The sequence below is a fragment of the Acanthopagrus latus genome, chromosome 8 (assembly GCF_904848185.1).
Source record: "Acanthopagrus latus isolate v.2019 chromosome 8, fAcaLat1.1, whole genome shotgun sequence".
In the NCBI taxonomy this organism is placed as follows: domain Eukaryota; kingdom Metazoa; phylum Chordata; class Actinopteri; order Spariformes; family Sparidae; genus Acanthopagrus; species Acanthopagrus latus.
Window position 1 is genome coordinate 7,797,363 of NC_051046.1, and position 25,950 is coordinate 7,823,312.

General features: G+C 43.2%; 1 protein-coding gene across 3 annotated transcripts in view; it reads right to left on the reverse strand.

The window, feature by feature from the left end:
* Positions 1-25,950, reverse strand: part of sema3ab (sema domain, immunoglobulin domain (Ig), short basic domain, secreted, (semaphorin) 3Ab) — a 45,775-nt gene that overhangs the window by 3,288 nt on the left and 16,537 nt on the right. The window contains exons 1-15 of one of the 3 annotated variants that reach the window (XM_037108296.1): positions 22,789-22,906; positions 14,707-14,867; positions 14,168-14,230; positions 9,036-9,155; positions 7,981-8,071; positions 7,074-7,193; positions 6,426-6,568; positions 4,861-4,975; positions 4,677-4,746; positions 4,428-4,572; positions 4,094-4,313; positions 3,877-3,968; positions 3,734-3,775; positions 2,944-3,101; positions 1,132-1,199 (exon numbers count right to left, since the gene is read on the reverse strand). In XM_037108296.1, coding sequence (XP_036964191.1) covers positions 1,132-1,199; positions 2,944-3,101; positions 3,734-3,775; positions 3,877-3,968; positions 4,094-4,313; positions 4,428-4,572; positions 4,677-4,746; positions 4,861-4,975; positions 6,426-6,568; positions 7,074-7,193; positions 7,981-8,071; positions 9,036-9,155; positions 14,168-14,230; positions 14,707-14,867; positions 22,789-22,906 — 1,726 coding nt within the window. Of the gene's footprint in view, positions 1-1,131; positions 1,200-2,943; positions 3,102-3,733; positions 3,776-3,876; positions 3,969-4,093; positions 4,314-4,427; positions 4,573-4,676; positions 4,747-4,860; positions 4,976-6,425; positions 6,569-7,073; positions 7,194-7,980; positions 8,072-9,035; positions 9,156-14,167; positions 14,231-14,706; positions 14,868-22,788; positions 23,136-25,950 lie in introns of those variants that run through there. The other 2 variants (XM_037108294.1, XM_037108295.1) reach the window with 2 other exon arrangements.

Sequence of the window (25,950 nt, forward strand, 5' to 3'; positions counted from 1 at the left end):
TTATGGTTAACAGCTGAATATGTTAGCTGATTTAGAGGCAGAAGATTGAATTCAACAGGCAGCTTTTGTTCATTATTCGTGAAACCACCTCTGCTTTTCTGCTTTTCTGCTTTTTGCTGCCTGAAATGTCAGAAACTTTACCTTCAAGCTCTTCCTGAGTGCTCGCTTCGATGGCTGCGTTTAACATTATTTTATCTCATCATCCTGTCTCCTTTCTTATCACACTCAATCATGTGCAGGGCAGGCAGCTCCTGCCACAGAGGCAGTCAGTGGAGGGAAGGAAAAAAATCTGGCTTTCAAACTGTATCAAGTATGTGCGGCCATGCAGCTGGAGAGCTTTTGCACCGTAAGGTCAGTCAGACTGATCCCCTCAATCCTGTAAAATTTAACAACTCAGACTCTGATGAAACTTACTACATGCTTACTACAGTATATTACTATTCTGTCCTCATTTCATTAAACACCTATTTCCTTTAATTATTTTCTTTATAGAGTGCTGAATCTGGCATCTGTGATCTTTGGCTAAAATCTACAAACAAAGGTGTTGCTGCCAGCTGAGTGCGTAGCTACAGGTGACAGTATTTTCCATTTGTCCCTTCCCCTCAAATCAGCAGCTTCCAATAACGCTTTTTTTATTGAAAATGAAAGAAATGTGCAATCAAGAGAGCGAGAGCAGCGTGAGTCCTGTTCTCAGACCGAGACCACTGACAGGGGCGAGCGGAGTGGGGGGCTCGGCGACAGAGAGGAGACTCGGAGGAATCCCGACCATGTTAATTACAAGCTTCACATGGACCGGCTCTAATCTTCACACCACCAGAAAACACATAAAACACAAACACACAAAGCCACGCACACTCAACTGGTCTCTCTAGTGTGTTCAGAGGCCGGCAGCAGCAGCAGCAGCAGCTTTGGGAGCCTTTTTAAGGCTCAAAGAAGAAATCAGTTCTCAAAAAAACAAGAGCTCTTTGTGTTGTGCATTAGGGAAATTGACAAACTTAGATCATTTGCTTAGTATGATTTGCAAATGTCTGAAATGACATGTTATTAGTCAAAATAAAAAAGTATTTTACAACACACTGCACGCATTAAAATAATAATAATAATAATAATAGAAAATGCACTTTAATTTACCATGGTGTTGCAGATCTGAGCATTGTGTGAGCGGGTCTCCATTCCTGATATCTTGTCTCCTCGTCCTCCTGCAGAAACACAAATATAAGCACCTCCATGAGTCAGCGCACACACACACACTGGCTCCTCTGTATGTGTGTGCACAGGGAGTTTACGTGCGTGTAGGTGTCTAGGTGTGCAGTGATAGCGGGGGCCAACACAAATAGATAAACTACCAGCAGGCAGCCCATAGTATCATAGTAAAGCTTTAATTATAGGGTGTGTATAAGAGAGGAATTCAAACCCAATCAATCATTTCAGCCTGTCATCTCTCTGGCCTGCAGATGCAAAAGAGACAGAGTTTTAAGTGCCCTATCAAACACAACCTCGGGGATATTTTCTGTAAACAATAATTGAAGAAGCTATGGAGACACTACAACAAACCAGTAACTCTTCCCCCTCTGCCTCCCCCTGTTCCAAACCCAGCGTTAGTCCGTTGGTAAGCGGTGGTATGAGTTTGGCTCTGGCCCGTCTTCTTTTTTTGAATGTAGGACTCTGGAGTCCAACTAACGGCGAGGTACTGCGCAGCTAACATTCAAATCAATACGCCCCATGGAGCTGTGAGTGGGAGGCTGCACACATACATGTGCACATCCAGATCAGTCCACTACTACAAGCACATTTCCAGGAGAACCTCTACCATCCTCCTCACCCCCGGTTCACCCAGACAGCCTCCAGACATCACTGACACTGGTTCTAATTTACAGTAAACACATGAGGCAGGTTATATTTCTAGCTTTCTGCTGGAAACACGACCCCTATGCCTTCAGGGGGTTTTGGCAAATATACAAAGCCAGCACTAAAAGTGTGCCCTAGCTGCCGCCCCCGAAACGCAGTCTGGCTGCGCAGGTCCTCAATCTGGAAAACACTTCACTATAATCTGGTTTCAAATCCGTAAAACAGACTCAGTATGTTTAACAAAAGTTCCTCTTAAACCGGCACGACTAAATCTGAAGCAGGTTTCTCTCGTGCAAAACATATGCACGTTTCTGTCGATGTTGTTCTTTGCATTAGCGATGGCTGGAAAATGTCACGTGAATGCCCGCTAAGGTCGTGACAACAACTCAGAGGTTGGAAAAAACTTTTGGTAATCAAGTTGCCGAGTTGATATCATGTGACGCTGAAACAAATACAGATGAAAGTAAACACTGGGTTAATGGTAAGAAACCTTTACCAAAGTCGAACATTGCATAATCATTACTTTGTTTCCGTTACTCTTCCTTAGTACTCAAACACTGGAAACAGCTGTCAGAGTGGTTTTGGAAGGTGCTGAGCGATAAAATGCAAAACGACTTCTTTTTGGCATCCATGTTGCTCCCACATTCCGACACACCGAAGTCGGAAGAACAGCTCCTAATTTGGTAAGTGAGACAATCCCAAAAGCACCTGAACACAGCATAATACCACTTATTTCCTTTCCGATCAGATACCAAGAAAAACCCAATTCGGTATGGCCAATACTAATACAATACCTATATCTGATACAAAAGCTAAAAAGTAAGTAAAAAAAAAACTTTTTTAGTTAGTTTAATTAGTTTTGCTAATTGCGGTATGTTTGCGTGAATGTGTCAATTTATCCAAACCATTAATCAAATTCAGAATGTATGCTGAGTTTGTGCCAAGTTGGAACTGTCTGGAGGCAAAATTGAATAACACTGCTCAGTATTGTGAGGCGCTGATTAATCACCGTGTACAAGGTGCTGAGCAGCTTGCAAAACACAAAGGCAGGATGGCGACATGACAACTGTAAATGTGTGAGTGTGTCTTCAGTACCTCTTCGCCATGGGAAAGTATCTGGAGCACTCGGTGCCATCCCATGCACAGTAAGGGTCCCTCGCCAGGCAGCATTCCGCGCAGGCCTTGCCGTAAACCTCGCAGCGATGCAAAGGCATCTGGGATACACCGATGTCTGAGCCCAGGTAGAGTTGTTGCTGTGCAGGTAGAGGAGAGAAAGACTCAATATCAGCTATTTTATGTCTTAGGAGCCACAATTTAGGTTTTAAACTCTGAATGGGTGGCGTGTGCTTCGAACAATGCAGCCATCTTTAGCTCGGCTTATGTTTGTCAGTGAAGCAACAATAAAAGGGAGGAATGTGGACGGACCATCTCTCTACGGGTGCTCAGCACCCTCCTACCTGTCAATTAGCTGACTTGTTTTGTCTCAGCCTGCAATTCAAGTTGACGGCTGACAGTTGCTGAAAGGCCAACAATTGAGATCTTTGTGTGATAAGGTGTTCCCCCTTAATTTGTGTGTGAAACTGCATACAAGTGTGTCTTTGTTCTGTACTTCAGCCTGTGCAGCAAGGTGTGTCATACGAAAAGCTTTCATTCCCTATGAGACACTAAAGTTTCTAAATTTTTCATTATGATTCATGTCTCCATGTTTCTCCCTCATGCCATCCAGGAAACTTATCCCATGCCTTCAATGAACTGATTTGATCAAGTAATGTTCTTTTTTTCAGAATCATCTTGATTAATGTCTCCTCTGTGGCTACGCTGCTTTGTTCTGCTACATGTGTCGCTACAGGTTCATTTCACATACAATAGGAGCTACGATCAATACCTGTTTAGTTGAGAGCTCCATCGCTGTAATGGCTGTTGGCTCCTGTGAGAAATTGCGATAAAACAGATTGACAAGTCAGCTCCTGCTGATCCCACAGCCATCGCTGCTGTAGAAGTAATATTTGTAATATGAGAGTAACCTACTCTGAAGACTGTCATCTCTTCCAGAAGGACTTCCTCCAGGTCATGCCAGGAGCCTCTTGGGATGGACACTACTTTGAGTATCGTCCCCATGTCTGGATCACAATGGAAGCACACATATCTTGGGTTTAATCTATCATATATGCTTAACTTTCCATTTTGATCAGTTACTGTGACAATTTTCCAGTTGGCAATATATAGTCTGTATGGAAATGCATACCTGTGCCTATGAACATGACATCATACTGGCCATCTTCTGCTTCTACTTTATCCACCACTATCTGGGTGAACTGGTAGTCCACATCTGTTTTGACTATGATCGGTCGATTGTTAATGGGGTAGACAGGGTTGAACATGGCTGGGTGGCTTCTGGCGAAGGTCACAACCTCATCAGGAAGGTCCTTGGTTGTATCGAATCCTCCAAATGTCTTGCTTGGGCACTGCAGAGTAAGAAAAAAGTTTGTTGTTGTAACTCTTACATCGGAGAACATAAATCAGAACTTTGCTCAGTCCATAGCTCAAAGACATTCCAGTTCAGTGTTTGCTGTACTCACAGTGCCAGGACGTGGGTAGGGAACACGTCCCTGGAAGGGCACCCACTGATAATTTGGTCCATCTCTATGGGCGTACGGACCCAGGAACACCCTCCGGATGTCTGTCATGCTGTACATACACACAGCTGAACCTTTGAAGATGTTGCTGGAGGGCAGAAGGAATGAGTCAGGTAAAGATCAGTAGGTTCCTGTTGAAAACACAGGTCATCTAAAAGTCAGTGATTATGACCAAAATCTCATGCACAGTACCTGGAAGTAGTAAATACTGCATAGATGATCGGGCTCTTAGGATCCTTTGTGCTCATCAGAAAAACATCCTCTGAAAACCAAAGAGAAGACTCCATGTATTACAGTCAAAATATCCACTGATAGGATCTCACCTTCAACAAACATTGTGTAAAACATGATTTGAAGTGCTGTGGTAATCACTCACGTAGCTCATCAAAATGTGTGTCTATTCCATTACTGCCAGGAACAGAGCAAATCAGTCGGGCCTTCAGGAAGGTGGTCCACTTATTCACCAGACTCCTGTGGCCCCCCAGGTCATTCTGTAGGACAGATCACGTGGAGACGTTCAGCAGGGGTTAGGGGTTAAGACTCACTCGTTTATTTTCCAAAGTTACTTTTTAAGCTTTAATCAGCTAACGTTTTGAATTCGTATGCAGCTGTATGTCTTCTGAAAGGTAAAGCAAAAAAAAGAAAAAAGAAAATGCATTAGCTCTATGATGTTAATGGACTTGCGTTGCCTAATTTCATTCTCCTCTGCTGAGCTTTGAGAACATATGCCTCATTACCATCTGGTTGAATGAGGAGAGGCGCTCCTCTTGCTGGTTGGATATAAAGCAAGAGAAATGCCGTCCCTGCGCCAGAGATGCCGTCATTCCCTCCCTCTTATGCCTTTTAATGCACACTACACACACTACATTGTCAATTATATGACAAAATACATCAATTCAGGCGGTAATGGAAATACGCAGCATTCAAATACGTACTTAAAACTGTGAACAAATGCATGTAGAGGTATGGCTTATTGGGGAACCTTTAGAGAACACTACAGTAGACAGCTTTTAACTACTTCAACCAGATCAGGTCACAAGGTAATATCACAAATACACAGTTCCAATGATGAATGATTGCTTGCTGAAGACGACTATCTAAGTTCTGAATGTTCCACTACACATGCTTTTAATATGTGTCTGTGGCTCACAGTATAGTGTTTGTTTTCCAGAACATAGCATGCAAACAGAGGCACAGAGTGCTGGCTCATAAAATCGAATCCCACTTGGTGTTGATTTATGAATTAGAATGTGTCCAAATATGCATTGGCCCAAATTAACGCACATCTCTGGATAATGGATGGCTTGTCTTGTGTTGAGCATTGCAGATTCCTGACATTCTGGGTAATCAGGCTGTTATGACAGAGGCACGATATGCAGTTAAACGGGAGGTTGAGGCTGGACGTCGCTCACTGATCTGCAGTCAGCTGGGTGGATTCCTACTTGATGAATAAGAATAGGATTTTGGAACGTGAAAGCTGACACTAGGCCAGCGATTTAACATAACCGTCCCCATCCAGCTGGAGGCTGTAGCTGAGCCAATCAGTGCCAAAGCCTGGCATTAGGATAACAGTGCTGCCATTGACAGCGTCTTTGCCTCTCAGGTTCTGGTGACATTTAACATTTCTCTCAGGTTTCTGTCTTCGGGGGGCGATTGTACCACACACAACAAAGCCCACTCTCCTCCAGGCTAAAAATAATCACAGATAACAGCCCCTGAAACCTGCCATTATGAAAGCCACTCAGACACCCGTCAAGTGTTTTTCCAGATACAGAAGCTATTCCACAAAATGTCTATGTGGAAGGCGTGCGTCTTTGTCTCTCGCTTCTTTTGTCTGTGTCTGAATTTTTGCTGTGTGAGAGCCAGCTTGTGTGTGTGTGTGTGTGTGTGTGTGTGTGTGTGTGTGTTTGCATGGATGTGCGCTAATGTATGTATGCGTACTTTGCAGAGCTGTCCGATGCGAGCATGTGTGGCCTTCCCAGCATGCTCTCCATCCATAGCATTCTCTTTGAAGAACAGGTAGATTTTGTCATCTTCTGGGTTGTCGCTCTCCGGAATCTGATGAACCCCAACAAACCTGGGATCTGCAACACACAGATAAAGGTAAATTAGTTCTGAGTCTGATTATATTGAAGTTGAAAGTCCTCTCGCAGCCAATGGAGAGAAGCCGACTCTTGAGCGATGTGCTTCTTGAGCTTGAGTCCTTCTTAGAAGACTGGGTGCAATATTTTGAGCCAGCCACATGCAAGCTTATATGCTAAAGCAGCAGGAGTACTACGACTGGCATTCATTCCTCAGTCCTTCAGAAGTCCAGTGTTTAGCATGTACTGCCATCTAGGGGTGAGGTTGCAAATTGCAACCAACTGAATACACCTCACCCCACCCTTTTTCTACGATGACTGCTAAAAAATGCCCTTTCGCTTATTTAGTTGGCTGAGATCATTATGGTTGACAGATAAGTACACCTGAGTGTCATCTGCATAAAACGGAAAGCAATAAACTAAAACTAAGGACCAAGAAATACTGCACTTTTTTTAAACCAAACATGAATATGATGTTTGGGTTGTCAATTTTCCTCTTCTTTCTCACCATTTAGCCACCGGGAGTCATGCTGCTCCGTCCTGATTGGGTGGTGCTTGCCGAGAGTGCGAAAGATGGCAAAGTCCCGGCCCATGAAGTCGGCCGACGTCCCGGCATACAGCTCCCCATCTGCGAGTAAGGTGAATGAAGTAGTGTTAGTGTTGTAACAGTGAGGGGTGAGCTCTCCCCTGGTGACACAGGCGTGAAGTCTCAGGAATTGTTCGGAGGCTTAGCAGCACAGGTACAGTAGACCCGGCGTCCCGAGAGAGCACAGACAGTGATAGAAGGGATGAACATCAGGAGTGTGAAATTGGCATTAACTCAGCGGGCAGGACCGAGACAGGAGCCTGGAGGAGGATGCACGGATGGAGGGACAGATGAGGAGGGACAGGACAGAGGTGTGAGACAGGGGGAGTACATAATAATGCTGCTGAGGGGGGAGAGAGAAAGGGGAGAAGAGATGAGGGGTGACGGGCTGGAAAATGGCCATCTGCTAGGTTAAACGGTGAGATATAACACAATGTGACTGGCAATAATTGGGGGTAGAGAGGAAAGACATGCTCACACAGTCCTGCTTTATTTGCCAAAAAAGGGGGGGATCAGTAAAAAGAAAACTCAATTAAGTGTCATCTGTCATGCCCGCCCAGCACTTAGAGGAGGTAAATTCAGATTGAAATAGAGTTTACAGTCGTGCCAATGAGGGGGTTCCCATGTGTGTAAATACAAACTACAGAGCAGATCAACTTGTAATGAATGACAGGAATGTCTTGTTCCGTTATTCCCATTCCCTTTACACCCTGTATACGTGCTGAAATGAAAGAGTAAGGCAGAGGGTGTTTTCAAGACTCCCATGTTTTTATTTAACCTCGCTCCAACGCGCAGAAGAGCTGCACAGCACATCCGGTCTTAAACTCACCAATTAGCATGGAGGCAGTGAGCAGCTTGGGATCATAAGGACTCTTCCCACGGCCATTTTCCACGTGAGACTCCAGTCTGAACACGCTGTCCTGGATGTTGAGAGATAGAGAGTCACAGGAGTCGTAGCAAACGATCAAATGCACAGTTTCACATTATTCTCTGGTGTTCAGGATGTAAATTGAACACGGAGTAAAGAGTGGATTCAGTTCTGGGGAGCCCATTTTGCCTGACAGAACATAATTACATCCAGGTCAGGAGAAACTTGCAGTATTTTAAAATGAGACACAAAAAATATATATTTGAACTTATGGTCCAAAGCATAGGGTTGCCCTCACAGAACAATGTGTCACAGTCTGGATTTAAATATATATACCTTGAAATGCATGACTCTGTTTCAGTTTGTCAGTGTAATAAGAATATAAAGAATCCATAACCCATCCACTGACGTTACCGTACAATGTGGAAAACCAAAAACCAAAGGAGAAATCTGAAAAAAAACTTGTTTCCTCCAACTTTGACTCCGAGAGGAAAGGATGGAGAATACAAATAATAAATCTTGTCGCTCAGACGGACTCGATGGCCTCGGGGCTCATAGGGAACCCATCAGATGAATTGAATTTATGATCTACAGGCAGAAGATGACCTCTTGGAGAAGTTTCCTGCCTCTAATTGTCTGTAAATAGCCATCTAATGAATGGGAAACACACATTTATAAGTCTGACTCAGTGACATTTGGAAGAGAGGAGAGCAATTTCCCCCCGCTCATACCCGAATGCACACTCACATTCAGCAGCTCCATATTAAAGTGATGAATTGAAAATCCCACTGACTGTGAAACCCTGTGTTCAATTTTCCACCTCATTTTGCCAAATAAAACCATTTTTATGTACTTAGCAAATCATGTATTTGGGAGAGTATGCACTCACACCCAGCTAGACACCTCTCATCTTTAAGTGCTTTACTATGACAGGAAACTATAAGCTTATATATAAACATATTTTTGTGTTTAGCAGCGAATGGAGGCAGTAAAGAAAGTGTAACGTGTGCCCGTACCTCTGGTTTCTTGCCCACCTCCAGGTAGGAACACACGGGGTGGAAGGCTCCCGTCCCACACACGTACAGATGGGTCTGGTTGAACGGCTGCAACACCTTGACGAAATTTGCGCACTCCCTCTGAAGGAAGACAGATAAGGCGGGATGAATAATCAGTATCTGACAGAAAATCATGTTAAAGCAGCACTATCACTGGCTTTAGTGCCGTAAACCATATTCACATTCAGCATTCGACTTCCTAGCTCATGTTACCATTTGATAGTATTTCACCACACATTTTGGACACATTTATTAAACCTGGAAGTGAAACACACTGGATGCAATCAAAAGTTATGTGAGCTAGGAAGTGGGCGATTGCTAACTAACATTAGCTCAGGGGTTGTCGAATACGTTTTTATTCCTTGATATACGGCCCAGTGTCCCCCATGTTTTCACCATCCATAGTCTTTTCATTTGCTGATCAATCAGGAAGTGGTGAAATGATAAGGGTGCATCCGATTCCCTGTGTTGCAATGGAAAAAGGCCACCGTGTGAATCTGGTCCACGGTTGTGCAAAAAAGCTTGGGGTCGGTGGTGAAATTGCTGGATAAATAAAAAGGTCAGATGTCACTGAGAGCACAGGCCACTGAGGGCTTACTGTAAATCTACTGTAATTCCTCTGAGAACGCCCCGTACCAACTCTAGCACTTTGCTGAGTAATACTTCTGGACATAATATTATGACCTGGCTAATGACATTAACATCCATGACTCCGTATTTTCTCCCTCCCTCTCCACAGATGAGGCTCTCTTTCTCAGAACTCAGTGACATCATTCACTGAACGCTTCAGAGATGTTATACGCTTGAGCTGCATGTCATTTTCTGTGAAATAATTGTGAAATCCACACAGGAGGGAATTAGGCTGCAGAAAAACAAAGATCACATCATATCATAATAATCCCGAGTCAATCTGAGTAATGCAGGACAACACTGGCCGACCATCATTCTGCCAGCATAGAATAAATAAGCAATGTCCTTGATTCTTCTGGGCTCTTACATCATTGTTTTGTGGTTATCGTTATAACACAGATATATTTCTGAACTCAGTGACGTCAGTGTTTGGCACTTACTACTTGTAGTGTTGCAGATGTATTGTATTTAATCATTTCCTTGTGTGTTTCCCTTTGTGTTTGTGCAGCACAACAGGCACCCGTATGTGTTGTGTGCATTGAACCGCTGCCATATGGCACACTTCCTCGTGCTCTGGCAGCACGTGCCTGAGGAGACCTGACCTCAAATAAAACTGAATGTGTCATCACATATTCAAAGAAGGAGAAAAAAAAAGGGGATGAAAAAAGAGAATAGCGCCACAAATTATGCATGACTAAGTTCATCTGGCTCTACTAGGTCATCAGCAGACGGCAGCCTCTGTTTGTGTAAGCTTGTGTTGTCCTTTAAGCAGCTGTCTTTCCTCGGATTTATATGGCCTGCGTGGGCGGGTTTATCTGAGTAATGAACATGTACTTAAGTATCGGTATGATCTCTTTGCGCTGCGGGACCTGTCATGCCTCTGGATAGCCAGCATGATGACGCAGACAAGATGACTCGAACCAAACAGACGTGACCAGAGTTAGGGAGCAGTGAAGTATGCATTGCTAAAATAGTAGTTCAACTGCATTTGGCTGTAACTTGCTGGTAGTTCAGTTACATTTATTATCAGTAGCAGAATAGTACTGAATGTCTGTACTCACGGATGAGGATGGTTATAGTACTGTAATATTACTGAAGTAAAACTAAAGGTATCAAAATAATACTTACGGAAAACTACGAAGTACTCTTCTCAAATGTTACTCAGAGTATTAGTTACTTTCCATTATTTACGTAACTGTTTGAGTTTGTTGGGATTTTTTTGTCTGTATGTCAGAATTTAATTGGTCCATTTGTGTTTGGATGGACTTATTGGCTAGAAAAGGTGTAGATGAAAGGTGTAGATGTTAATTCAAATGGTACTCAGCACTTATTAAGTATATCACATGGTGTAAAGCTTACTTAAGTAAGAGTAATTTGTCAAACTTGAGACTATACCCCAATAGATGCCTTAATACAGTAATCTGAGCAGCTGTGATTACTTGTGTCCACCCCGTCCATATCTGCATAGTGATTCAAGTGGTTAAATGACTTGTCTTTATTTAGTAAACTACTGAAACTGAACAAGTTTGGTGATAAAACCAAAAAGAAAATTTGATTATTAGGTGTTAATTATTGCTATTTGTCTAAAAAATTTCAGAGGAGATGCTGCTATATTCTATAATTACGGGGTTGGATCCTGGTTGGATCAGCATCCCCGTCTGGACTGAAGTTTCTGGGATGCAGGAGTCCGACTGATGGACATTAGCTAGGTGACTTTCCTTGCACTTTCACTTCTTTTTTTGTTTGTTTTATGTATGACCTGCGAACAAGTGGGCACATTTTGCATTTTGCATTACATTTTCCTATTATATTGTGTTATAATTTCAATTTTGCAACATGTACATTATCGCTTTTTTTTTTTTTTTCCTAAGTAGCTTTAGTTAACTGAGCTAGTTGTCTCCCTGGGTAGCTCTGCTCTACTTTAACGTCTTCCAATGTGAATGTGTTGTCGGTAGCTTGCAAACTATGCTTTCACAGTAGCTTTCCAAACACTGGGTGTGTCCACATGTCACACTTTACATTCGTTGGTTTTCAATATATACCCTGCAGCATCATCGATAGTGGGCAGATGTTTTTAAAATGAAGATCATACTTATAATTCAATCAACAAATGGTATCCAGATTTCTTATTACAAAAAAAATGTCTATTTTTTAATCTAATTTTAGACTCAGATAGAAATAACAAGCAAAATATTAAAGCTTCGCTGCTATTGTACTGTATTTTTCCTTCATACGCTTGGTCGACAATACATCAGGGATTAGGGACATCGACTTTATGTTTGTGAGGCCGTGGAGTAGCTACAGCTTCTCCGCTGTTCCGCTTGTGGGTGTAGCGTCACATCTTTCACACCCGTCTATCTCTCTCCTTCCTCTCCGCCTCATTTCCAGAAGTGTTTGTTTACAGTACATCAGGGAGCATCAGCGGACTCACTCTCCATCTCTCTCCACCTCCCTCTAATTCTCACTCTCCTCCGACTCCGTAACAGAGAGACCACCCCTCAGGGCAGCGTATTCATCCCCTCCTCAGTGTTTACAGAAAACATACAAAAGGACTTTGCGGCGCTTCAAATCAGCCACAGAGAAGGGCAGAAGGGCAGGAGAGCGTTGCCCCGTTCTGTCCAACGCTCAAGCCGGTGAACTGAGGCACAAACGGCATCGCAACGATTTTTACATTCCAGCGTTTTTGCCTTAGGGCCCCGTCGAAGATAGAATTCCTAACACAGCTCGCGGGGAGCAGAGACAACCTCTCAGTGTGTTTACACAGAGTTTCAGCACACCACACAAGCAGCTTTAAAAAACGGCACTATTCCAGATACAGGGAGATGTGATGCTTGGCTTGTCATGCGAGGGTTGAGTGAGGTAAGGAGTCTGAAAAAAACAAAAACCTGGATCTTCAGGCCACAAGGAAAGACTTCTTGTTTCAGATCGAGCGTTAAATCAAGCTAATCAAATTTAATAAAGGAATATCCTGAACAAATAAAAGCAGCTTTAGGAAATGATGAGGTAATTCTGTTTTATTTTACAGTGTAGAGCATGACAGGAGTAATGCTTCTAATGTAGTTTACTTTATCAGATAAACTGACTGAGGTTGAGGTCCCATTAGGCATGCTGGCCAAAATACTGCAATCTGATTAGGTAACACCAGTTTGTAAGATTTAAATGGGGTGAATTATTATCCTGTTTGAAAGGATCAGTGGTGGAATGTAACCAAGTACCACTACTCAAGCTCTGTTTAAGTACAAATTTGATGAGTATTTCCATTTTTCGGTGGCTTGAACTGTTTCTCTTACTCCCCAACATTTGTCTAACAGCTTTACTTTTTAGTTACTTTTTAGATTAGATTTGTCATGTGCTTCCTGTCCAGGGCAACCATGGATTCACAAACAGGTTGGCTTTGTTATTCAATAATTAGGTCTTCCCTTATCCGCTGAGAAATGATTCTTGCCTTCTCTAGCTAAACAAACTACTTCTAAACCCTACTGGTTTGGATGGACAATTCATTGTCACAAAATATACTAGAGGCTCATGAAAAGTTGTTAGATCTATGTGGTTCTCAACATATATACCGTATATAAGGTGATGATGATACTGGCATCCTCCAAAACACATCGCCAGTGCTCCGTGGCCCAAGTCCGCTAATTAGAGTCAGCTGATCATAAACTAGCCCCTGTTACCTTGGTAGGTGGCCAGTTCTTGTATATTTCACCATTACTTAAAGCAACATCATGCAGAAATGGGCATTTTGGCTGTGACAGAGAGACCATTCCACCTATTACGAGACTTTGTACCATCAAAATGATTTTGAAGCGGTTATTTTAAGGTAAAAACATTACATAATGCTGCTTTACAAAGGATCCAAATACTTGTTTTTCACCACTGGTTCATGGCAAAGGAATCAAGGCCAGTTCTGATGTGCTGCCTGAGGTCAGCCTAAAAATAATGGGACGAACAAAAAAATCAGAGAGCAACACTGAAAATGACAGTTTAATAACACGGCAACACTAATGCCTGTGATCCCTGAATATATGACAGTGGCCATTATTCATGCAGCAATGTTATACCAGTAGGTCTGGCAGACAGCGCCGTGATTTCCCAGGCCTCACTCTATTAAGTGGAGTGCCCAGGGGCTTGATAAGTGATTAAGGTCAAACGATGGTTTCAATCTTGGCCCTGAGATTATGATGAGACCTGTAGTGAGCTGTGCAGCGTGTTGTCCATATGACAGATTGTATGTGTCAACACGCTGGCATAAATGAGCCGAAAGACACAGGAGAAAAATCCACATATATGCATGTAATCCCAGTGCAGCTACGGGTGAGGTCTACTTCAAGACCTGCAGGGTTGCACATCCTTTATAGAACAAGAGAACAAAGACATTTTTTCAAAACATTTGTGGGAGTGCAGGGGCAAAAAAGAAAAAAACGCTGACACTCGCTTGCAAGATGGATGGTTTTAGCTCTTACCGAGAGATCTTTTCCTGCCCACTTGCATTCATCTCTCCTGGTGGGAGACGCTGGCCAAGGGATCTGCAACACAAACACAGTTCCTGTGCACGTTAGAGAAGAATCACCCCCCCCCCACCTTCCTCTCAGAATCAATGTAACAGCCCGATACAGCTGCAGCTCGCGCGCATGCATGTGTATATGTGAGGGTTGAAGGGGTCACAATGCGATTTGTTCTCCACTTTGTTTCAGTTTACTCCATTATTCATCCAGGTGTGCAGAGAGCAGCTAACATGCCTGGCACAGCGTGTGATCGTGTGCGACAGGCCTGGTCTGAAATATGCATGAGGCACTTTTCTGTCGAAACAGAAAAGAAAAAAAAAAGTCCCGAGATACCTGAGCTCCTGACTGGCACTCTGGACGAAGAGGCACACTCAAGGCAGTTATTAAAGTCGGTCGGAAAACACGAACAGACTCGCAGTCGTCATAAATGGATAATGGAGGAAACCAGCGGACGGGGCTGACTGGAAATCAAACTAGGGATTGTTTTTTTTTTTTACCTGTGCATAGTCTCTGCTGACGTTGAGGAGGTTAAAAGAGAAGATGTGGTCCTTGGCTCCCACCACGAGTCTCCCCTTCTCCTCGTCCAACAGGAAGGTGTGGTAAGCCGAGCTGTTGGCCAGGCCTTCGAATGTCACAAGGTTGTTTGACTCCAGCATTTCTGCAGGGAGAAGTGGAAAGCAAAAAAGCGATGATCAGCATAATATGATGATCACTTTGTGCAAATCGCAGTTGGCAGCGCGAAATTCCCCCCAAAGAAAGATCCACCAGGTTGAAACTTCTTTCAGTTACTTTGTTAAGTTTCCAGCAGGATTGTCAAAAGACGCAGCCTCAGTTTTCAAACGCTTTCAGTATTTCCAACCGCCCAGAGTTTTCCTTGACCACAGGTTCACCTCTCCATTCACTGGTCTAGTTACAATTGGAGGATCACTGCTTTATGCCCCGAGGGGAACGCTGAATACATTAAAGGATGTTACATTAGGTTGTTTTGGCTGCATCCCTAATAGACCGGTCTGCTTCTTTTTTTCTTTTTTTTCTGTCAGAGCCTCGTTCACTGCATGTTTTATGTGTTTTTATTTGATGTGTAAATGTCGTGTTTGTGTTCCAATAGATTCCCGCTCCCTTTAGGAGAAACGAGAAATTGCACGGCTTTGCCAAGCGAGGCAACTGACAGTTAGTGAAAAACCGCCGCCAAGCCAAATTGGACTGGGCAGGTAATGCCAGCGCTGGGAGCCAGTGATCAGACTGTCTGCGCGGGGATGTGACCTTGACCAGAGCGGCCGAGCCAAGCACAACTCGGTGCGCTCGCTGTGGAAAACTGGGCGGAATATGTCATGTCGTATGACCGCGCTAATACTTCATAGCCCAGGCTGCAGGATTACTCGAAAAACCACATCGGCCATTAGGACGCGTTACTACAGGCTACAGCTCACGTTTTGCAGTGTAATGCGACAGTCTGCCAAGTCTGGCAACGGAGCGACATTTGCTTTCACAGCGGAAAGCCGAACTTGTCACAAACAGACATTGAGGATCTCATTACCGTAACGACCTCTAAAGGTGGCATTATGGCCGTGGCATTATCACACCTTTTGTGTAACACGTGCGCGCGAACATGCACACACACACACACACACACACACACACACACACACACACACACACACACACACACACACATTCATGCGCCGTCCTTCTCACATTTTGTTCTCACCCTCAAAGTCTAACCACACTGTGACCCCCTCCCATTGACCACCCACACAAAAGGGTGGAGAGTTATGGAACAGAGGAAGACTGGTGCCATTGGTGCTCTCTCTCTCTCTCTCTCTCTCTCTCTCTCCGTCGCTCTCTCACTCTTTCTCTGGGAGTAAATAACAAATATGTTCATGAATGTTTTAGCGAGGAGAATGCCCCCCTCTCTGAAGTGTGCCAGAACCCGAGAGAACGAGAGGACACAAGCTGGAGAGAAGAGAGAGGAAAATTGGAGGAGAGAGGGGCATCGCACCAACGGCTTTTTACTCATCCCCACGTTCTCACATTTTTACCAGGAACTCTCAGGTTAAAGCTTGAAAGCTGTCCAACAGAACTTTGGAAGATTTATCTCGGAAAGGTTAAAAATATTTAATTTAATACACAAGAGAGCAGATCAATAAGAAAATAAGGATCGTTGAAGTGACAGGAGTGATGTTGATGGAACATCTGGAGAGAATGTGGGAGTCAACGTGTTTCAGCATTTACAATTTATGTATTTTAAAACCTTCATAATAAAAGTGTCATTTGTGAATAGTCTAAAATAATATATAATATGGAGATATCTATTAGATACATGTTGAAAACATTACTGTTGCCCAAATGTAAATCAAATCCATGTTGTGTGTTTTAGTCTAGCCTAATTGTTTTGTTTTGACTCTTGGGGCCAGTATGCTAGTAACACTAGCTAATTAAGAGGAGGTGAAAAAAACAAAAGGGTTATTAGATAAATGGAAAAAAAACAAATAAGCCCGAGTGGAGAAAGGAAAAATCGTTAAAAGGTGAGGAAACACAGCTGTGGCAGGGGAAGGAAAAAACAGAGACCCTCTTGGCTCCAGTTACAAACTTCCTCGACTCATTCTTACATTTTGCCTCCGACACTCACAACCTTTTTTTTTTTTTTTTTTCCATGTGTGCCCATGTGAATGCCTCGTTCACAAGGACACTACTGTACACACAGGACGGTCACATACAATGGGGTCGACACCCTGTTTTTATTTTCATTGTCTTGGTGACTTGGTTGGTTTCCTTTGCCTCGCCGCCGATCGGGACAGTCTCACACTGTAAATACGAACTCACGGCTCCACACTTCAAAGTTGACATCTTAACTTGACTTAATAAGTCCGTGAGGATTTGAAAGTATTCTCAAACTCGTAAAGGAACAGATCTCAGATGGTTCCCGGTCCCGGCTCCAAAGTCAAAGCAGCCAAAAAGCGGCGAAGACATGTGATTCAAGCCAAAGACAGTTACACAATTTTAATTATGATTCAATAAATACTTCCAGATATTGACGGTCACGACTCGTATCAAGTGTTTTTTATGTCTCTGTTAAAGTTTTCCTAAATTGAAACCAGCTACCGAGGATCACTCTGTTTGTGTTTTATTGGGTAAATCATCTCGGTCTATTAGTAATTTAATTTTTACGAAGGGATTATTGGGCTGCACATAACACAGACGCTGTCTCAGGCCCGGAAAGAAGCTCAAGGTCATAAAAAGTTGCAGTAAAAAAAAAAAAAACAAAAAGTACAGCTCGGCCCAGCCCGGCCCAAAGCTGTGTCCCAGATTTATGTTCCTCCGTAGCCTTGGTGATCAATCATTAGCAGATCCACTATAAGCCCTTCACTGACAGAACAATAACACCCACCTGCTACCTCTGACCCTCTTTCACCTGCACCAGTGTGTGGGAGGAAGAGACGAAGACAGAGAGAAGTCGTCCTCCACATGCCATATTTTTTAACTTGTGTTCCAGAAGCTAAGAAATACTTCAGGTTTTTTTTTTTTTTTTTTTTTTCTTTTGCACATTAAAACAAATCTCCTTCCAACTACCTGACAACCAGCAAGGTAATTGCACGCACTGAGGAAGGAAAACGACGCACACAACACCGACAATATTGAACACTGTTTGTGTGTTATTTGTATGCAATCTGTTTATATAAAGGAAACAATTAACCGCCCACCTTATTCAGCGCTTGTTTTATAAACAGCAGAGTGTCGGGGAGCAGCAGGGAAACTGCGCAGACGTGATGACTGCACTTCACTTCTCCTCAAACCACATCCCCGTGTGAGAGAATGGAGAACAGCATCGCCACATCCACCCACCATGCACACACACACACACACACACACACACAGCACACAAAACTGTCTATGGGAGTAGTGTCCATGGCAACAGACCATTCAACAGAGACTACTGCTAAGTTATTAAAAGCTATTCATCCAGAGACAGATACTCTATGGGTATTGTGCGTGGATCGGTGTGTGTGTGTGTGTGTGTGTGTGTGTGTGTGTGTGTGTGTGTGTGTGTGTGTGTGTGTGTGTGTATGTGTGTTATTGGAAAGTAACAGGATGTTTTCGTGCTACGCCAGAGGTCGGAGCCTATACATGTCTGAACTGGTGTCCCCTCTGGTTAAACATACAATGAGTCGACACCCCGGTGCATTTAAAGCAACACCTGCAACTTCAGACCAATAACCTAAGTTTTATTTTTTCATTTTTCTCTCTCTCTTTGCAAAAGGCGGCTCAATACGAGCTTGGTGACAAAGTTTTCACCGTAATAATCCGGTTTAATATTGTGCTTGCGTGGCTTTATTAAAAGAGACACAGACACTTTCACACGGACAAACAAACCTGGCAGACGGAAGAAACAGATGCGGAGGCAAATGTGCGACCAGTAACAGGTGTCAGCTGCCGCCCTGCCATATTTCACAAATTGTATCTTTTGCCCCAAATTCAGCCTGTCGAGAATCCCGCAAAAGTCGCTTTTCAACAGCTGTTTTTTCTTTCCTTTTTATGCCCACTTTCTCTGTCACATCCCTTTCATCCTCCCCCTCCCCCCCAAAAAAAGAAAAACAATTTTATTCTACTCTTCCTTTGTTTCTATTTCAATCCAACTCCCTTTTTCCTCTTTCTCTCACTGCCACCACCACATTCTGTAACAATGAATTTGTGAGTGAAGGACGGAGTGAGCAGAGGAGCGGGAGGAGAAAAAAAGAAAAGGAAAGGAAAGTGAGAGAGAAAGAGGAATAGAGAGAAAGTGAGAGATAAGGGGGCAGATGGAATGGATGCAAAGAATCAACAGTCCCATGTGAGAACGATAAAAATAAACTCTTTTAGCCTACATTCTCCGCATCTTTCTCTCTCCCGACTGGAGGGCACACAGAGTGTTATCTAAGTGCTTCCTGAGAAAGAAGCAGAAACACTTCCTAACAATAACCCACGTGTGGCCCGCACTGTATATACGGGAACACTGATCTCTGGCCCCGGTTCAGCAGCTCCGCTGATGTTCACCGTTCTCATGACTTAATGTGTGATTGCACACTGACAAAACACAAAGTATCACTGCGTCACTTGAAGTGAAGACAGGCACTGATTCATCCACAGCCCGGGGGGGAAACAGCACGAAGCCTCATCAGTCGAGTAATTTGTTCAGTGTCAAGTGGAAATTCTAGGAAAAAGCCTGTTCGACATATTGGAGTCTTCCAATTCTTATTCAGTGAATTATAAGATATTCGTGCACTTTTCAGTAAGAGTTAAGAGTTGATCAGTTGGTTTGTCAGCAGGATTAGACAAAAACTACTGAACGGATCTCCATAAAACTTGAGAGATTTTAGACATTTTTATTAATTGCTACAAGAAGAAAAGTTGGGGGGATGAAAAAAATTGCCATATTTAGGTGGCTGGTATCTACGAGTGAGTACAATCTAAATAATAACAAAAAAAATCTAAATAAAAGCAGATTTATGTATGTTTTTTAAATGTACTAGTTTAGGCTTCATTTACTTAAAATGCTGCAGAGTTATGCAATCTGCTCTAGTTTTAAATATGATTTTTCATGCATTTTCACATTATTTGTACATATAAAAAAAGTTGTTCTTCATATTGTAATACTTATTTTACCATATTGCCCAACACTTTATCACACTGTGCCTGCTCGACAGCCAGGCCCACGGGCACTGGGGATTACGTAAGCAGACGTATTCAGTGAATAAGTAAAGTTATTCTTCAGAGCATCTCACTTGGCAGCTGGTACAGATGTGACTAAGTCAAATGACTGCAACAGTTTCCCCCTGTTAAAAAGAGTCAAACACAAACCAAACACTGCTGAACAAATCCTAAACATGCCTCCATTTGGAGGCGAACAGACTATCCAGAACCCGAGAAAGCCTCCGGAGTGTATAGGATACCCTCCCATGACCATTCAGGGCCTTTCAGAGTTTATACTGTACACACCCCGAGAAACCCAACTCTGCTCCGAAGATTCTTAACGTGCTTATGGATTAAAAGTCTTTAAGAGAACTCCTCCGTTCTCCGGCGCTGATGTAGAAGTCGATTAACTACAGAATGAAAACCAGAACAACGCACAAACACGAGCAGCTGACTGCATGACTATTAGAGGGAGAATTTTGCGGGCAGTGAAACCATGGGCAGTAGTTTCAATTTTTCAAATTGTCTTTTTTATTTCTTGGTATTCGACAGTAAGATGTTAGCTGGTGCTGCTGAGAATCGATTTGCCTCTATATGTGTGTGTGTGTGTGTGTGTGTGTGTGTGTGTGTGTGTGTGTGTGTGTGTGTGTGTGTGTGTGTGTGTGTGCTCTTGGCTCTGCTCAGGAAAGGGGTGGACAGGTCAAAAAGAAGGAGTACTTTTGGCAGTACACCCATATCCTATAAAACTAAAGCACCCTCTCTTCACTTCCTCGGACAGTAAACAACATGTGCTCTACCTCTTGTGGCCCATAAACTTGTGAACCATATGGATGTCTGTTTACTCCCCTGAGGATACCGCTTCCCCCGGGGGTGTGAATCGATCTCATATCAGTTATGTCAAATACAACCTGTGGCTTACTGTAAACTCCCGGCCTGCCAGCACCTCATCATCACCCAGTCACTTAATTGTTGATACAGTTGGACCTTAGCTCATGTTTAGGTAGCAGTGGGGTACCATTGTTATCTTTCCCCCTACTCCACTGCACTTCTGCCCCTCGACCCTCACTTTCAAAAGATCTGCTGGAATCTCCTGGGGTTGTGCAGGGAGGTGTGTGTGTGTGTGTGTGTGTGTGTGGTTGGTCAGTAAAGTTGGTATGTATGCTTCAGAGCACCCAACTGTGTTCATGCCGTGGGGGAGCAGGCTGCCGGTCAGACCCACGCTTTCAAGATAAACACCTCCCTGCTGAGTTCATAAGACTTAAGTCTTCGGTAGATTCAAAAACATTTGGATGTGTGTGGATTCCTGCACCCACACACGTGCATCCATGTGGACCGATTTTTTTCCCCAGTATTCCCAGCGACCTGCAGGGGTCAGAGTTCCCTTCACCTCGCAGTCCCGTGCGTCACCGATCAGATGATCTGTGCTCGGGACTCGGCGACTTCTCAGGCTGTCTGGGCAGGTACCGCTCTGTGAAATCATCTGATTTCTTCCTCCCCGCAAGTAAATCAGAGTCTGCTTCACCTATCACAGGGGTAATAAATAATTTATACGGTGATATAAATGATTCATAATGCAATAATCCCATGTCACTTGCCAAAAGGGACCTACAGTGGATAACGTTTGATGAAATTCTACAGTATTATGTGAATAATTTTTTCCACCACATTGCAGGCATGAAAATGATACCTGCACACCATCATAAGCCAAGGGTGGTGCCAGATATTGTCCCCACCAGACAAAATGTGAATGAGCTCTAATGGAAAAATTCAGTGTGGAGATGGCAGCCAAATAACTGAGCCGGCCACCTGAAGGCCTGACGCCTAATAGAGATATAACCGCATGGGCGTGTTCCGCCAAACTGACAGCATGTTGTTTTAAGTGACTGATATGCTCACAGGTATCATTAGCTATCTACAGATGGCCGTGTGTGTGTGTGTGTGTGTGTGTGTGTACGTGCACGCTTGTGTGTGTATAATTATGGATCTCCCAGCACTGAGCGAGAAGCATTTCTCTTTGGGAAAAGCCATCTGCTGAAACAGACCTGCACCATTCATCCTGAGCATAATTACCGTGCAGGAAAAAGCGGAGCGGAAAAATGACATCCAGGAAGAAAAAAAAAAAAAAGAAAAAGAATGGAACGGAGAGAGGGATGAATGACGCTTAACTGCCAGGGAGTCCATGTCTGGCACCACTTTTCATCGAACAACTGACAACAGCAGTTGATCAAAAGAGGGACGGAGCGACAGGAAGAGAGCGAGCATCAGAGACAGACTTCGGTAAAGAACACTCAGGAGCGCTTCCTCTGATCTGGCAAGAGTTACTTTCCTAAACACCACTAAACCGCACTCTTCTTGGCATGACAGCACATGTGGTGAATTATTAATTATCATTAATTGCTATTTACTAGTCCTGGCTGATTGTATCACTGGACAATTTTCTAAACACTGCCACAAGGTTTCCATGAGAAAAAAACACATTTATGCTTATTTTGCAGCTAAAGTGGATGAACCGGAGCATAAATAAAATATCTGGAAGACTTTTCTGCACGACTGGATGAACATTAAAAGGGAACTTGCACTGACATGCAAATTGTCTCACACATCACAATGCACAAACACAGCACCAGGCTGATAAGCCGCAAAGCTTGACAAGTCTTGTAAATAAATCTTTCAACAATGTTTACTTTGTGTTTTTACAGGTGCCCCACAGGGACATCGGGGATCTCACGGTTACAACTTCTTTTCTAGTCAGTGCTGCTTGTCTCTTTGTTACAGTACACCTTATGTGGTTTGGGGGTTTTAAATCTGCATGATCAAGAAGAAAAGGCTGCAGGCTCTACTTCAGATGGAACAGTGAAGAGCTGAATAATTTAGGACATTCATGACAGATAATAAAAATGCAACAAACTCACCTTTATAGGAGAGTTTTAGCCGGGGGACGTTGTTCTTGGTTTGTTGGGCTCCGCTGCCCTCCGTCCTGAGCAGAAGCACCCCACACAGCAGCACAACGCTGCCCCAGAGAGAGCCCATGGTCCTGGGGCTATTAAATGCACGCCTCCAGAGCGGTCAGTCTCAGATCTGGTCGAGAAGAAGAAATGTTCCTGCCGCCCGGCGTTTATTCGTAATCGCTGGTGGGTCAGTCCAGGCTGGTTTCTCAGCGGGTCTCGTCCCCTGCCAAAATAATAATAATAAAAAAAAATCTTTCCTGTTCCAGGGGTCAAAAGCCAAAATTAGAGTCCAAGTCCAGGGGAGACGGAACCTGCAAAGCAGAGTTGGAGGTTATGGGTCAATGTCACTGCAAGTGAGCCCTCCACACCAGTAAGTCCAAGGTAAACTTGACCACTCTGAGCACAAATAAGAGATCTTCACCACAGTGAACTGTGGGAGGAGTGCGAGGGTATGACTGCCATAGTTTTGTCCTTTTACCCGACCGGCGTGCAGCTCTGTCTACGCAGCCATCCACATTGCCGCTGAGTCTCTACCTTCAGCTAAAGACAGAAAAACAGGTCCAGTTTGTTTCAGCTGTTAATCCAGTGTGCTTGGTAAGCACAATCTGCACTGACTCTCTCTCTCTCTCTCTCTCTCTCTCTCTCTCTCTCTCACACTGTTTCTACCTCTCTCTCCCTCTCTACTTAACACTGCTCTGGACTAGTTCAGCCCCACTCAGCGCAGCTCCTGCCCTGTCCCCACAGCACAAGGCACACAGTGCAACTGAGAACAGCTGAGGCAGACAGCATATTCAGAGTGAGAGAGGGAGAGAGAGAGAGGGAGGGAGGGAGAGAGAGAGAGAGAGGAGGATTAAGAAAAGAGAGTGCAGTGTAGGTGGCAGAGAGGGTGAGAGAGAGCATAGAAAGCATGAGAGAAAAGAAAACAGTGAAAGCAAGAGTAGTGGGAGTAGGAGAGGTTAGGGCAAGGCAAGAGGTTAGTGGGAAAACAGGAAAATACAGCAGAACATGAAAGCAGCACACTCTGATGGAGCTCAGTTGGAGAAAAATTGCAGATTTAGTACGTTAAGTAAAGATGAGACCCTAAAATATAGCGCTGTATTTAGATTTATGATTTTTTACAATTAAGAAAGCAGATGAACTAATGAAAGAAGCACAAGATTTTTTTTTATTTATTATACAGATATAATAATTTTCTATCGGCAATATTTTTACCTGTGTTATTTCTTTGTTGTGTTGTTCCTTTATCTTCTTCTCCTGAGTTACAGAATTTATCTCACTTGTGGTCAATCATGTTATGTTTGATGTTAAATGATATTTTATGGTATGATCTTTATTTTATTTTGAACATTTAAATTTTTTTTAAAAATTAAGTAGAAAAAATAGGAGGACAAAGAAGTTTAAACTTATTTTATCAAATGCACTACTTCATTAATTATCACTCACTGATCATATATATATATATATATATGCATACATACATACATACATACATACATACATACATACATACATACATACATACATACATACATATAATAATTAAAATAAATTGTCGTATACATCATTATCACATAATATAATATGTTAACTTATTAGCTATTTTACATATGTTCCTATATATCAACTCATATTATATACATATATATAAATATGCACACATGTATGTATAAACAAGCACTTGTATTATACACAGACTTCCATTACAAATCAGCTACCAGACACTGAGACTCCAAAGAGACTAACAATCGCACGCTATTTAACTGGCTCCCCTCTCAACGTTGAACATTAAGCTATCTACTTCACCTGAGTCTGATGGATTAGTGGTGAAGCTGCCGTTACAGTGTTGTTGCGCATGGTTGAAATGGAACTATCTGAACAATAGACATCTTGCGAGGCCCATCTCTGGAGTGATGGCGCCACTGGAGTTTTAAAAAGTTCACATGGGCCTAGAATGACGCAACATTCAAGCTTAACTTCATTTTCAAGCTAAGCAGTGTGGCAGATGTCTTCAGTTCAAGTCCCGAGAATTGAACAAAATTTCCAGGATGAGATACAGAACAGTACATTTGCCAAATTTAGGCGTTTTACATGAACATGAAGTATACAAACTCTTACAGAGATCTCTGTTTTGCAACAATGATAATTTAACAGTTTAAGCTGCTCTCGGGGAAAAGGCTATTCCACAGAAATAATAAAAATAATAATAGTGTTACAGAAAACATTACAAGACCAGCTTAACAATTTGTTTATAGTCAGTTAAGCATAAAGGCAGATTGATTGGGTATTTATTAGCCACTCCATCATCGTCTGGAGGGGAGTTCCCTGTCTATTCTCTTAAACCATCCCAAATGAGACGTCAATCTCGCTCCACACAGCAGAGCCTCAGTGAGCTGATTCCTCCTCGTGGTGAATGATAATGACTTTAGTGGCAATGGTGTGGTTAAGACCTCTAACAGGCTGCATCCATCTGGATAAAGAGCCATCAGACAGTGGGAGGAGAGCTGAACTAATCCTGTAGTGAGTGGATGGGCCTCACGGTTATGCTAATGTGAGCTGGCGCTTGGAGGTTCCAGGGAGAACACTGGAGACTATAGGGAACAAGTGTCACGCCACAGACTCCGACTTCCCAAACAGACTGGATTATGGGCTGGAATAGACAGATCCTTTTCTTTGCTATGTGGGATTGGCAATGTTGATGCACCAGTTCATTATTCCGGGGATCATGTAACACAATCTGCCATAACTAAGGCCAGACGGAGCGATTGTTTGAGGTGAATTAGCAGTGAATGGCCCACTTGAGAATGTTACCCCACACTTCCACTGGCCGTACTCCTTGAATGTTGATAACTGCAAAGTGTTTTCATGCTAAGTGGATAACAGCATGTTAAGTGGATAACGGCAGCTATAGCGTCTTGTGCCGTATGGGGCATCAATGTTTCCATCTCAGCTCTCAGCTGAAGTGCTGTCACTTGTGATTCTGTTTGATTCTTATAAAAAAAAGAAATGCATATGCAGACTTGACAATCAGCTGTTAAATCCTCTTGGCCCCTCCTCAAAGAGGAAAAAGGCGGTGGTGAGAATGTCCCAGTTCCTGACATAGGCGAGGTATTCAGAGCCTCCAACTCA